General features: G+C 40.9%; 1 protein-coding gene across 1 annotated transcript; it reads right to left on the reverse strand.

Moving 5' to 3' along the window:
- Positions 1-584: 584 nt before the first annotated feature.
- Positions 585-1,583, reverse strand: LOC147910681 (uncharacterized). Its single transcript, XM_087415557.1, has one exon. The coding sequence runs from the start codon at positions 1,581-1,583 to the stop codon at positions 585-587; it is 999 nt and encodes a 332-aa protein (XP_087271683.1).
- Between the last annotated feature and the right edge of the window lie 14,250 nt (positions 1,584-15,833).

Below are 15,833 nucleotides of genomic sequence, written 5' to 3' on the forward strand. Positions count from 1 at the left end.
TTTTTGAATGGGTCGAACCAGTTCACCTTTGCTCGTTTTCAGTTTTACCACCCGCACGTAACCATCTTTTCCGGGATAGACTTCTCTAATGACGGCGAGTCTAATCGCTTTTGTAAATTGTTTTCAATAAGCACGACGTCTCCGACAGCCACGCGGAACTATTGCTGGGTTTAGTTCGTCTAGATAACTGGCCCAAGTACTGTATACGGAAACGTTTTCTGAACTCTTCTTTTAATCTTTGATAGCGTATCCTCTTTGCAAAGTGGGACTTGTAAACTTGATCCAAGTCAGGAACGCCATTTTCTCGAATGTCACTGATGAACATCGCTGGAGTCAGCGCTGTGATTTCAGTATTTTCCTCTGTCAAGTAGGTAAGGGGTCTTGAATTCATAGTAGCCTCGCAATCGCATAAAATTGTGTTCATTTCTTCGTAGCTCAACGAAGTTCTCTTTAATGTCCTCTTCAATAGATCCTTAAGGAGGCGGATAAGTCGCTTCCACCATCCTCCCCACCAGGCAGCTGAAGGTGGATTAAAATACCATGTTATCTCATTGAGTGCACAATATTGGGAAACTTTCCGCCAATTAATCTTCTAGTAGATTCCTGGCCCCTACAAAATTTTTCCCATTGTCGCTATATACTACAGTAGGTCTTCCTCGACGTGCAATAAATCTTCTGAAGGCCTCCAGAAATTCCTCTGTTGATAGAGATGTAACCAACTCCAAGTGGACTGCACGGTAGACTGCACAAGTAAACAAACAGATGTATTCCTTTTGTCCACCGCTCAAAAAGAGTGGTCCAGCGTAATCGATACCTATCACTTCAAACGCTGTGGCATCTCTCACTCTGTCTTCAGGTAACAATCCAGGTGGTGCTTTCATTGTCTTCGATGCATACCGACGACAAACGACGCATTTTCTTATGAGTGAGCGTACCGTACGACGACATTGCAGGACCCAAAACTTTTCGCGTAAACTATTCATCACAATGTCAATACCAGCATGATTAAGTTTCAGATGAATATGAAAGATGATCTTCAACGTCAATAAATGAGCTGAGTCCAACACCACGGGACATCTGAAAAAAAAAGTGTCTTGACGATTGGAGATCATTGTCTTTGTGTGTATTAGTCCATTCTCCTCGAAAACATTTAAGCTTCGTAATCGTGAATCGTTACTTCCCAGGAATGATTCTTTCTGTGCCAGTCTACAGAGACGCAATTCTGCTTTAGTAATTTCTTTGGCAGTTAACTCTTGAGTTTTGTTTACTTGAATTCTTCGACAATTATTCACAAATCTTAATATCCACGCGATAGTACACAGAATTTTGGAATACATCGAAAATCTCTGCAAATACCAGGGGACTGTCTCTTCACTCGCTTGTTCTATGGAGGTTAGCATAGCGATTTCTTCAATAGTAGTTTCAGGGAATATTCTCTCTTCGCATCGTCCGGGAGTCTTGCGTAACTCTAAGTTAACTATGTTCTCGTCAATTTCTCCCTCCTCCTTGGGCCACTCTTTGGGAGGTAGTTTCAACCACTCCGGTCCCTCCCACCATTTCAGTTCAAGGAATTTCTTAGACATATCTCCAAGATTTAATATCCGTAAGGCTCCTTATTTCCAAAACATGATTCCATACAAAGACTGCCCATTGTCTTGTTTGTCGAATCCATGTTAGAATGGTCATCGAGTCGCTCCAGAAATAGGTCTTGATATCTTGATAATCCATAGCCTTTATGAAAGATCACATCATCCTAACTCCAATGGAGGCTGCTAGTAATTCAAGGCGAGGTATGGTCTTCTTCTCTTTGGGTGCTACTCTAGATTTCGCTTCTACGAGATGTATCTCGACTCCTGTGCTTGACTCAACTCGTACGAAGATTGCCGCCGCGTATGCGTCTTTACTGGCGTCGACAAAAACATGAAAGGACAGTGAGTCGGGACCCCTCTCCTCTCCAAAAATCCATTGTGGAAACTTCAATATGCGTAGAAGACTCAATTGTTGAACCCATTTAAGAAATTCATGTTTAATGTCGTCGTTTATTTCCGTGTTCCAATCCACGTTTTTATTCCACAGATCTTGCAATAGTAATTTTGGTTATAACAATACGGGACAGACGAATCCGAGAGGGTCATAAACTTTCTGTACTTGTGACAAAATGACTCTCTTCGTTATTTTCTCTGTGATCGTCGGTGCAGGAAATTCCGGTAACATTAAAATATCCCTCTTGGTGGTCCCATATAAGTCCAAGCACCGTTGATTGACTCTCAGGGTCCTTGTCAGTGTATTTCCAATCTCTTAAATCAAATCTGGCTTGAGTCAAAAGGGAACAGGCTTCTCTCCTGAAAACTTCAAAAATCAGAATAAGAATTGACACTAGTAACACAGTCATCGACATAAAAGGATTTTGCCAGTTTCTCATAAACTGCTTTCTTATATGGTAAAATGATAGGGTTTAAGGCTCTATTAATATGCAATTCAATCGCCGCCCCTAAAAGGAATGGGCTGCTTGTCAATCCGAAAACAACTCGACGATGTCGATAAATCTCTATTTCTCCGTCAACGTTTCACCACAGGAATCTCAAAACATCTCTACGGAGAGACGCTGATTTGTAAGAAGGCTTTCGCGATATCAGCTGTTACTCCTATCTTCCTCTTTCGAGATCGAGGTAGCAATGCTGGAATAAACTCTATAAGATTGGGTCCAGTCTCCAAGCATTGGTTAAGCGAAGGCGATTCCTTGACTTTTGCTGACGAATCGAAAACAGGGCGTATCTTCGTAGTTCTTTCTTGACTACAGGTCTGTGTGGAAGATAGTAGCTCTCTTGGTCGACTTCAAGTACAGGTACCCTTTCAATAATCGTTTCTTCGAGCCAATTATCAAAGACAGCCTGGTAGTCGTCGAATAACTCTTCTTGTCGCAACCTCTTTGTAACGCCTTTTAGTCTCTTCTCGGCTACATCTCGATTATCTCGTAGAGATGGATGATTCTCTTTCCACGGCAGAAGAACTTCGTATCGACCTTCGTTGTCGATTTTCGTTGTCTCTTGAAATGAGGTCTTTATTTCAGCTTGACGTGCCTCTTTAATAACACTCTCAATAGGATCCGTGATGCCCAAGACATCGAGTCTCCATAAATCTGATATGTTGGCTTCTTGAGTGAACATCGACATAATCGTCAACGCAGTATCGGTGCCACTGTCATCGTCTATGTTCCTACCCAAGATTGTCCATCCAAGCTTAGTTTCTAAAGCTGTTATTCCTTGATTTATCTGTAGAACTTTCCCTGTGAATATTTTGCCAGCAACATCAGCTCCAATCAATAGTGAAATGGATTCTTGACGTTCACCGGTGTCGCTCAAGCGTATGTTTTTTTTCTCAAGTATATCCATCCAAGTATCGATATTACAAGGGGCGTCCTGGCAGATAATGTTTTGTTGCAAAGCTACGAAGTCGCATTTATTCCATCTAAGTTGCCGATGTAGATCCGACAAGTTTTGTGTCTGAGGTTTGGTTTTAGTTCCTCCAAACAACAAGTGTACCATCGTCTGTTCGCTCTCAGTCTCGTATCCAAGCTCTCTGGCTTTTTCCAAAACATAAGATCTATTGGGAAATCGCTTTAACGATACGCTATCTCCGACCACAGATGGCGCTTCTACCACCGGCACGTTCATCTTCCGCGTGCTTAATTCGACAAGGAACAGTTCAAGCATTCCCTGCGTCGCGATCCCTCCTCAACAGGTTATGGGCCCAGGCAAAGATTCGCGATAAATGTTCGTGTTAAAGTGACAAAGCGAGAGAGGTTCTCGGTGATCAAGTGCATAAAAGAAAACGACACTCACGATGAACGTGTCCGCTATGAGCCGCATTGAAACGCTCAATAAAGACAACTACGACACTTGGAAAATGCAGATGCAAGCAATATTGGTGAAAAACAACGCATGGAAATATGTGAATGGAACGAACGTGAAAACGGAACTAGTTGCCGACGACGACGGGATATCTGCCCAAGCTCGTGCGGAATGGGATGACAACGATAGCAAGGCGATGTCGGATCTCATCCTTTCAATTCACCCGAGCGAATTGAAGCAGATCAAAGGCTGCACATCATCTCGAGAAATTTGGTTGAGATTAGAAGGGATATATCAATCCAAAGGTCCCGCCCGAAAGACAACGTTGCTGAAGCGCCTCGCATTACAAAAAATGGCGGACGGGGAAGACGTGCGCGAACACATTCGCACATTCTTCGACGCAGTGGATAAACCGACCGAAATGGAAGTGATCATAAATCCCGATCTGCTCGCAATTTTGTTATTATACAGCCTGCTATCGCAATATGAAAACTTCCGATGTGCCATCGAGTCGCGCGATGAATTACCTGCACCGGAAGCACTACGAATTAAAATAATTGAAGAGAGTGACGCTCGAAAAAGGGACAACAACGTTCTTGTGCAAAACGCCGTGACGGTCAAGTCTTACGTAAACAAAAATTGGAAGAACAAAAAGAAGGCCGCACCGAAAAACGAGGTGGACAAGGAAAAGTCTAAGCTTAAATGCCACAGTTGCGGAAAAACTGGGCACAAGGCGGCCGACTGCTGGCATCGAAACAAACAATTAGCCAAAACGGCCGAAGATATAGGATTCTTTGCGACGCTCGCGACGAAGCCATTGCTGCCCGAAACGGACGAAGCGCACGAGACGCGCCGAAGACTCACGGAGATAACCGAAGGCGAAGTTTCCCGAGCGATCGCCGAGGACGGAGTGCAGACCGCCGCGAGCGGGGCCACTCGGCGACAGCGTCCGAAGTTTCCCGAGGGACGCCGAAGGCGCGACTGTAGCGAACCGCAGCGGAAATACGAAATTCATCGCAAAACGTACGTCGACGGACTTTATTATCTCGAGGGAAATGCGCGACCGGAGTGTAGACTGACTTTGCACCGTAAGATCCAAACCGGAATATCAACGGATTCTGAGATCGTGAAATGGCATCGGCGCCTAGGACACTTGAATCTGAAAGACTTAGTGAAGTGCGATCGCGAGAATAGAGTGCGAGGACTGCGCTTGGATAAATTCCATGGACCGCTCGAATGTGAAATCTGCACCCGAGCAAAAATGACTAGGCTTCCTTTCCCGAAGAACTCAAATAGAAAAACGGAATTGTTGGAGCTCATTCATTCAGACGTTTGCGGGCCCATGCGCGTGGAAACGAACGGCGGGGCCCGGTACTTCGTGACCTTCATAGACGACAATTCGAAGTGATGTCACGTGAGGATGATCAAAAGGAAGAGCGACGTATTCAATTGCTTCGTAGAATTCAAGGCCTTCGCAGAAAATTCTACCGGAAAGAAGATAAAATATCTTCAAACGGACAACGGTCTGGAATACGTGAATACGGAGTTCTATGAATTTCTGAAAGCGAACGGAATTCACTGCACCCTACAACCCGGAACAGAATGGAACGGCGGAAAGGAAAAATCGCACGTTAGTGGAGATGGCGAGGTGCCTTCTGACGCAATCTGGATTAGTCACATCATTTTGGGGCAAGGCCATCGCCACAGCAAACTATTTGCGAAATCGATGCCCCACACGTAGTCTGAAGGGGAGGACACCGTACGAAAAATGGAGAGGACGCACACCAAACGTCAGCCATCTCAGAGACTTCGGATGCGAAATCTATGTCCTGGATAGGACACCCGGCAAGGGGAAGCTCGAGTCTCGATCTACGAAAGGAGTATTCATCGGCTACTCTGATACGTCAAGAGCCTACAGAGTCTGGCTACCGGAGGAAAAGAAAGTCGTGATATCCAGAGATGTCAGATTCATGGAGAATAACGCAAAAGATTCTACCCGTATTGAATCTGCGCCAGGAACGTTCAGTGAGAAGCAGGCCGACGATCCAATAGACGGGCCACATGAAGTGGACATCGAGCTAACGCCCCCACCAATAATTAACGAAACCGTACCAGAAGACGAGACAGAGGAAAACTTCGAAGACAGGCAATCGGCGGCGAATGAGCGGGACGTTGTTGCACAGAGAGACTCGCAGGCAAAAAGGGGCCGAGGCAGGCCTACCATAGTGCGCACTGGACTGAGGGGAAGACCCCCCCAAAAGGTATCATGAAGCTCGCATCGCCAGCGAAGAAATGGAACACGCCTCGGTGGAGATCCCCATACGTCAGGCCATGGATTGCTCTGATGCGGATGAATGGTTCCGCGCCATGTCGGAAGAAGTGATCTCTATCGTCAAAAATGACACGTGGGAAGTCGAACAAAGACCGACAAATCGCGACGTGATTGGAAGCAGGTTCGTCTTAAGGAATAAGTACGACGTCAACGGAGTCGTTGAACGTCGCAAAGCTCAATTGGTCGCAAAAAGTTTCTCCCAAAAGCCAGGAGTGGACTTTCACGAAACGTTTGCGCCAATAGTACGTTTGAGTACTCTAACCGCGGTGGCGGCGAAACATCAGATGTCGATGCATCAGATCGATGTGACGACGGCCTATTTGAATGGAGACATTGACGAAGAAATCTTCATGGAGCGGAATTTCTGGAAGAAACCATGCAGCGAGTGGTTCAATCTGGCATGGCATCAAGAAGAATCGAGGACAAGATCAAGAAGATGCTAGACCAGATCAGGACTGGCGACATGGTGTGCCGCCTAAGGAAATCCCTTTACGGCCTGCGCCAAGCTGCACGAAGCTGGAACAATAAAATTAGTGAAGCCATCAAGGAGTACGGAGGCATTCCTACCGAAGCCGATCCTTGCATATTCCGAGTAAATCGAGGGGGAATGACACTTTCAATTGCCGTATATGTCGATGACATCGTGATCGCCTCCGACAGCATCAAGAAGATCCGTAACCTCAAACAATTCTTGGCTCAGAAGTTCAACATCAAGGATCAAGGTGAGATTGGGTACTGCATAGGACTGGAGTTCAATCGAGATAACGGAGGTATCTCGATTCGCCAGAAGGGTTACATTTTAGACGTCCTGAAAAAATTCGGGATGGCCGACTCGAAATCTGTGTCAACGCCTATGGACATTGGGGTTAAACTGACCCACCCTGAGGGCGCCATGGAGAAGAGGTATGCCGAGTTGCCCTACCGTGAATTGGTGGGTGCTTTGATGTATTTGGCCACTGCAACGAGGCCCGATATTGCATATGCCGTGAGTTTTCTGAGCTAATTCCTAACCAACTACAGACAAGAACACTGGACCGCTGCAAAACGCGTTTTGCGTTACTTGAGAGGGACACCAGACATCGGGATTACCTACGGATATGGCGGAAGCTCAGTCATCGGTTTCTCGGATTCTGACTGGGGAAACTGCCTCACAGACAGACGGTCGTACACCGGATACATATTCATGTACAACGGAGGTGCTGTATCCTGGGAATCGAGGAAGCAAAGGACAGTGGCTTTATCCTCGACAGAAGCCGAATATATGGCTCTCACCGAAGCCTCTAAAGAGGCCATTCATTTAAAAGGACTACTGAAATTTCTCAATTCAGAGGACCCGCCAGAGGTCATCGTTTTCAGTGACAATCAAGGAGCACTGAAACTAGCCGAGAATCCGGTCTTCCACGCTAGAACAAAACATATCGACATACGACATCATTTTGTTCGTGAAGCTATAAATAACGAATCCTTTCAGCTGCGTCACGTCTCAACGGAAGAAATGGCTGCAGACGTCCTAACGAAAGGTTTACCGAGACCTAAGCATGACGAGTGCCGGAGTCTGATCGGTCTCGGCGAAACATGAGTAATAGTTTCTCTTTTGGTTCGATCGCGTATCGAGGGGAAGTATTGGGAAATCGCTTTAACGATATGCTATCTCCGATCACAGATGGCGCTTCTATCACCGGCACGTTCGTCTTCCGCGTGCTTAATTCGACAAGGAACAGTTCAAGCATTCCCTGCGTCGCGATCCCTCCTCAACAAGATCTATGCGAGCCAGTATCTATGACGGCACGAACATTCACCAAGCCTTTTGGACTTCGCATCTTGACTTTTAGTGTAGGCAGAAACATTTTTGTATTTGAAGAGACATTAACGAGACAACTGTTTCCCTCGTGAAAAGCTGGTTCTTTCGGTTTCTTCTCATCCGCTTGCTTGGTCTCATCCTTGCTCGACAGGTTTCTATACATCAGCAAGCAATGTCCTTTGCTGCACCAAGGGCATTTTATTTTGTTACGGCATCTTTTATAGCTGTGCCCTACTTTTAGACAATTGAAACAGCCCTGCTTGTCTTTTACAGCTTGGATTCTCTTCTCTAAGTCCATACTTCTGGCCGTTTCACAACTCAAGCTGTCATGATTAGCTCCACAAAATATACATTGCTGTAGCTTTGCTTCTTTCGCCGATAGTAAGCTAGACGCTGTCGCTATCTCTGGATCTCGTTCACTCTTTGATTTCCTTTTATTTTTGTCCTTTGTCATCTGGAAATCGTTGCTCTCGAAGCATGTTTTTGCCATTTGAATACGTTCCTCGGTCTTGACTTCTCTTCCTAGAAAAGTCATTAGACTAGTAAGACGATCTTTTGCAGTAATAATTACAACAGTAACAGACGCATCAAAATGAGGAATTAATTGAATCCTTGTTCGTTGCCATGTACGTAAAGTCTCTTCAGGCAGTGAGGATTCTACTAAAGGAAGCAACATTGCTGCGCACATTTCTGTTGTCACGCCTAAAGTTTCAAGTGCTCGTATATGTGTCTCTAATTTATCATAAGTGATTGCGAGCGACATGTTTTTATTCTTACTTAAGACTAACTTTAAAAGTTCGCGTACATAATATTCAATCAATAAGTCTTTTGCCGAATCGAGACTCGAGGCTGTGTATGGCTTTCTCATAATTACCGGCCGTTAGTGGAAAACTATTCACTACGTCAAACGCGCGCGAGTCTTTTACCATAGACTGTACCAAATATTGGAATTTATCTTCCCTCGACAGCGTCGCGTCTTCATGAATTTTCTTAAAAGTACTCCAAAACGGAAGCCAATCTTTGATATCACCGCCAAACTTTCTCAATTCAATTTTCGGCAATTTCAATGCGCGTATACTTTCCTGTGTTGTCGTGGTAGTCCGTTGTAGCGGAGCCGGTGTCGGCGTTTCGAGTTCATTCTTCTGCTCTAAAAGACAGGTTAGCCCAACCTTTGCTTGATGATATTTCGTGGCATACTCATCTGCGTGTTGTGCCTCTCTTCCAATGGTTTCTTCAGACTCTCCAGCTTCGATCATCAAGGTCTGCAGCTTCTGATTTAGCTCATTAAGCTCACTCGTTTTGTCTCGTAGCAACGCGAAGCTGACTTGCAATGAGGTTATGTCCGGCGATTCCTTCGACTGCTCAGTCCGAAAGGAAGTGTACACTCTCGTAAAGGCGGATCGTTATTTTTAGCGTTAACTTTACTTGTTCCATGTCTATGGATTACTTTCTTACGATCTCTGCTTGCTATGAAACGGCTACAACGAAATTACTCAGTCCTGTCACGGTCGCCAGAATGTTGCAGCCGCGGTTTCGGGATCGTAAGGTTCTCAATAATATTAGACACTTCTTATTTTACACGAACACGCTACTTTATTACAGAACATTGAGAGCACACGGCTCGGATTAAACGTAGTAACAATGGCAGTAAAAGAGACGAACGGCTATAATGACGGGAAATATATAATGGTGGGCACTCTCTCTGCTCGCGATCCGATCTCATCTTCTTTCGTTCACACGCGGCTACTTCCGGCATCTTCCTCAAAGTCACTCCTCGGCCGGTAACACGCGTCTCGCCCTCTATGTCAACGGTACTGAGGGCGCGTTTCCAACATCCTTATTATATATATGAAACTTTAATCTACTTTCAATTGTAGAGAAAATAAAGGAAAGAGGATAACAGTTGTTTAAAAAAGTATGAATAGCCTCAATCAAATTTTTTTGTTGGAACCGTGGATGTGATAATAGGATAATTTATCAATGAAACTGATGATAGTGCCTTTTTTATGGCAAAGAGGATGATTTGAATGGAAATTAAGGAACCTTCCGGAAAACGTCTTTTTATGATAAATATCAATTATAATTCTCTGATTATTTATAACAAGCATTGTATCAAGAAAACTTAATCTGCCATTTGTACCAACCTCTAACGTAAACTGTAATCTCGTATGTAAAGAGTTAAAAATATTTAAAATGTCATTGATAGCATCAGATGGAAGCGCAAGAAGAATATCGTCCACATATCTAAAATAAAACAAAGGTTGTACTAACAATTTTTTAAATTGTTTCTTCTAGATCTTGCATTACAATGTCGGCGATTATCGGAGATAACGGTGAACCCATCGGAGTACCGAACACCTGTCTGTAAGTTGTATTATTGAAGGTAAAAAAGGTTGAATCTAAAATAAATAACAGCAATAATAAATTCGTTTTTTGGGATGCTTGTCTTAGCCGAGATGTAAACCCATCTCTTATCGATGCTATTTAATGCTAGCTCAACAGGAATATTAGTAAAAAGGAATACTACATCCAACGAAACCAATACATGTTCAGGATCAAAAACAGTACCATTTAACTGCTTAACCAAATGGGGACTGTCTCTAATGTAACTGGAAGCTTTTGATATACTATCACTAATCAATTTATGTAAAAAAAGAGAAAAATAATATAATGGATTGTTGACAGATGAAACAATTACTCTCAACGGGTTACCATCTTTATGTATTTTAGTCAAACCGTAAGCTCTAGGTATAACACCATCAGTAATAAATAATCTGCGATATGTTTGTTCGTCAATAAAATGATCCCGCTTCCATCTCACCAACAAAGTGCGTAAGTTCTAAGTCAATTTTCTTGGATCTTTATTAACAGAAGCATAAGTGTTAGTGTCTGAGAGAATCTCCTCCATTTTTGATACGTAGGCGTCCTTGTCTAGAGCAACAGTAACATTATCCTTATCGGCGTTCGTGATAAGAATATTGGGATGGCTATTAACAAATCTTTTGGTTGTACGTAACTATTTAAAAACCAGTTTGTCAGTAAATGTAGGAGAAGGAAAATTGTTGTGAAATCTGTAGGGTAATGGAAAGGAATTATTCCTAACAAAGTTAACATTGTTAGGACGACCAATTATATTGTTTTCGATATGTTTAATGAATTCAATCAATGTACTGTCTTTATTATATTTGTCGATAGGAAGCCCAAATTTTTTCCCAAGTTGTAACAGGTATTGAACCTCTAAGGGAAATGTCAATGCCATTCAAGTTGATGAACCAATTATCAGCAGAGTATCCAAAGGAGGCGCCTTATCAAAATTATCCGGATTAATATCTATTCTTTCAAATTCAGACTGGATATTGTGTGAGAACTTATTATCAATCTGAATATATAGAAGAATAATTATTCGTGTCATTAGAAATTACATAGGAAATCGGTCTAATTTTAGATTTAGATAATTTTAAATTTTTCCGTCGCAACCAATCAATTTTTTTGTTTCTGAACATTTGTTTAAAGAAGTGAGAATTGGTAATATGATCCAAATAATTAAAAAATTGACAAACTATAGAGAATGATAAAATGCTTGAGACTGTATTAGAGAGGAAGAAAATATCGTTTCTGGTTGAATACAAATGGCAGTAAGCAATCTCAACTCCAATCGCATAATTGCCTTTACATTATTAAGTAGAATCCTATCAAGTCTTTTGTACGAAGTATTACTATATAATGAAAAACTATTCAATTTTGTCAGCTTATATAAATATGGAGAAACTATTTCAGATTTTAAATAAGAATTAATGAACTTAATGCGAGTCCTAATATTTACATTCAATTTGATAAGATTATATAATCATTTCAGCAGGTTACAAATGTGAAAATCAAATCGTTCTTTGATGAGAGCAAAGGTGAACGGAAAATATTTATGATAGAAACACATAATTTTGCCTGCGTAAATTAAATTATAAAAATAATAAGGCTCAATAAATTTATATCTGTGGCACTATCATCAGTTTCATTGATAAAATTATCCTATTATCACATCCACGGTTCCAACAAAAAAATTTGATTGATACTTCATACTTTTTTAAACAACTGTTATCCTCTTTCCTTTATTTTTTCTACAATTGAAAGATTAAAGTTTCATATATATATAATAAGGATATTACACATTATTCACGTGAGAAAGACAAATAATTTACGATTCCTTATGTCAAATCTATTTCTGAAAGTTTCCTTCCTATTTCTAGTAGGTTTCATTGTAAATTAGCCTTTTCTATTCTCAATACATTAAAAAGCTTTATAAAGAGAGGAAAAGATAAGCTTGATTTCCTATCCAATCAGAACGTTGTTTATAAGATCTCCTGCGATGATTGTGAGGCGAGTTATGTTGGTCAGACTAAAAGAAAATTGAGTATGAGACTACGCGAACATATCTCTGACATTAAAAAAAAATACGGATTCTCCTACTGTCATAACTGATCATCGAATTAATTGTAATCATAATTTTAAATGGAACGATGTGAAAATTCTAGACTGCGCATCTTCTTATAATAAGAGATTGGTGTCTGAAATGATTCATATTAAAAAACAGAAACAGGGTCTGAATAGACAAAATGACACCGAATCTTTACCTGAAACCTACTCACAGATCATTCAATCTCTTTCTCCTTTTTAATTGCTTTCCTTCCTTTATCTATCTTTTTCTCTCCCTACTTTCTCTCCCCTCTACTTTATTTTCTTCTTCTTATGTTCCCCTTCTTTTTTAGTTTTCCATTTCAATCTTCCTGTCTTTATATGTCATATTTCACTTTATCTCTTAGCTTCCTAGAGAGAGATGATCAATTTTGATTTCCCTTCGCATTGTCTAATTGATAATATATCATTTTGACACACATACTAAGATATTTATTCTTATTTTATTGTACTTAACTCATTATACATATACAACGAATGACGGTTTTTTATTCTTTCTCTATCAACATTAATAATTCTTTTGTACATGTCTTATAATATCAAAAATAACTTTCGCCTCTTTCTATTAATTTAATTTTATTAATTGCGATCTTGTTTGTACCTTTTCTTTATTATTTGCGACTTGATTGTACTTTTCTTATTATTTTTATTTATCCCGTTTGTTAATTTATTATTACAATTTGTACTTGCTAACAGAAACATGTTCGTTCTTTTGCACACGCACAGTTCGGAGGAACACATTGGTGTCAATTACAATCGTTTATTTGGTTTTCTCTCAATTTGGAGCGAGTTTTATAGTTGATATTGCGTCCGTATGCGAATTTTATTTAATTTATATATATTTTATCTATGTTATATCCATTTTTATCTTCACATTGAAAATGATCCAACAGGGATCGAAACGTTTGTTCTTGTTCACTTACTGATTATTAAATTATATTTCACGTTTTTTTTTTAATTTCATGACATTGTTTATTTTGTTTTTTAACCGTTTAATGTAGATTGTTATTTTGTTGTTTGATTTTTAGGTTCGTAGCCCTTTATTCTTTCATTTATTTAAATTTATTGAGCCTTATTATTTTTATATTGGGTCATCTAAAAAGTATCCGCGGTACTTTGTCACTAGATATATGACCATCAACACACATCTAGTGACAAAAAACCGCGGATACTTTTTAGATGACCCAATATATTGTATTATATTGTTATATAAGGTGTAGTAATAAGATATCCATTATTTTTGCATGAAATTGAAGGCTTTATTTAGTATAGTTAGAATGATCCGATTTAGGTCAAATATGCACTGTTTTGTTCGATACTTGTTGTCATTTTGAAGGTAATTCCATTATGCCTCTCTCATAGAAACTCTGGTCCCTATTGGCAAAAAACTGGGACAGTCGATTTTCATAAGCTTTTCTTGAGGCGAATTTTTCATCAACAAAATCATTCGTCATAGACAGGAACAGGTGGTAATCACTTGGAGCCAGGTTCCGACTATAAGGTGGATGCATAAGAACCTCCCAACCAAGCTCCCGGAGCTTCTGGCGAGTCATTATCGATGTAGCCTTGCGTTGTCCTGATGGAACACAATTCTTCTCCTATTGGCCAATGCTGGCCGCTTCTGGGCGATTGCTTCCTTCATACGGTCCAATTATTGACAGTATTGACAGGTTCGAATTAAGAGTTTGGCCGTAGGGAAGCAACTCATAGTAGATGATTCCTTGCCAATCCCACCAAACACACAACAAAATCTTCCTGACCGTCAATCCTGGCTTGGCCACCGTTTGCGCCGGCTCACCGCCGATTCGACCACGACCGTTTTCGCTTGACGTTGTCATAAGTGACCCACTTTCCATCACCACCAGTCACCATCTGCTTCAGAAATGGGTTGATTTTGTTGCGATTCAGCAGTGATTCGCAGATGGAAATTCGGTCCATGAGGTTTTTTTGCGTTAACTCGTGTGGCACCCATACATCGAGCTTCTTTTTGTATCCAGCCTTATTCAAGTGGTTCCAAACGGTTTTTTGTGCAATGTTTAGCTCCTGGGCAATCGAAACAGTGCTTACATGACGGTCGGACGATTTCCATTATTTTATCGACATTTTCGATAATTGGCCTTTCAGAGCGTGGTGCATCTTTGACATCAAAATTACCGGAACGGAATCGACGAAATCAAAATTGCGCGTGATTAATTGTTATACAGGGTGGGCCATCTATTGGTACGTTTTTGAATTTCGTCGTATGGCAACACCGAACGAGCTACAGACCCGAAATTTTGACAGTTTATTAGTCATACCGTCCGCGGCACGAAACAACATGTTTTCTCTTGAAGAGCGTTTTGAAATTTTAAAAACTTATTTTCAAAGTCAGTGCTGTGTCGCCGAAACTGTACGAATTTTGAAAAGAAATATGGGTCGTGATAGAGCACCCACCGAAGGAGCTATACGCAAATTGGTGAGGAAAGTTCGTGAGAAAGGGATGTTAGTGGATGACAGAAGTGGTCCCAGAGCTCGGACAGTGCGCACACCCGAGAATATTGAGGCTGTGGCCCAAAGTGTGAGACAATTCCAGCTTTGAAAAACAATATTACGACTGTTTTGAGTGAAATTGGCGCCGAGGTAGTCCAAAATGTCATTAATAATTGGGGTGACCGAATGGCATACTGTAAGGCCAGTAGAGGGAGCCACATGAACGAAATCGTTTTTCATTCTTGACGCGGATACTTTTAGCTTCACAACAAAAAAAAAATTAATAAAAAATATCAATGTATGCTCATTTGATCGCATTTTTAAAAACGTACCAATAGATGGCCCACCCTGTAGAACCATATATCAGAACCATAAACACTATTCACATTTTCAGCCACCTGGCTTGCATTTTCGCCTTTATCGAAGAAAAACTGTAAAATATGGTGTATTTTCTCTTTGCTGGTGTCCATCTTTGACGCGCGTTCAAACAATACTGAATCAAGCAATCACAAAACTGACTAAGAAGTTTTTTTAGTACGAAATCTTATCTTTCTAACGCCATCTAGCGTAACCCGATTGCACTTATAGAACGCGAGATACAGATTACTAAAGCCATCTATTGGAAAAATAATGGATTTCTTTTTACTACACCTTATATTACATTATATACAATATATTATATATTATATTTATATATTATATTATATTTTTATATTTATATCAAAAACATATTTATTAAATGCGTTTTTACAAAATGAATCTGAAATACTTTTTTTGATACAGTACGTTTTCGACCATTATGCATGCGTAACATGCCCCAATTGTACCACTTTCTGAGGATGGAAATGGAGCGAGCTCTTAATTGATTCATGGAGTATGCTCTAATGCGACGTGAACATCTAGTCGCCAT

This window comes from Acromyrmex echinatior, chromosome 2 (genome assembly GCF_024713525.1).
Source record: "Acromyrmex echinatior isolate Ae372 chromosome 2, ASM2471352v2, whole genome shotgun sequence".
Classification (NCBI taxonomy): Eukaryota; Metazoa; Arthropoda; class Insecta; order Hymenoptera; family Formicidae; genus Acromyrmex; species Acromyrmex echinatior.

Excerpts from the sequence above, each read along its gene's own strand:
- LOC147910681 (XM_087415557.1), bottom strand. The coding sequence starts at position 1,583 with ATGTCTAAGAAATTCCTTGAACTGAAATGGTGGGAGGGACCGGAGTGG.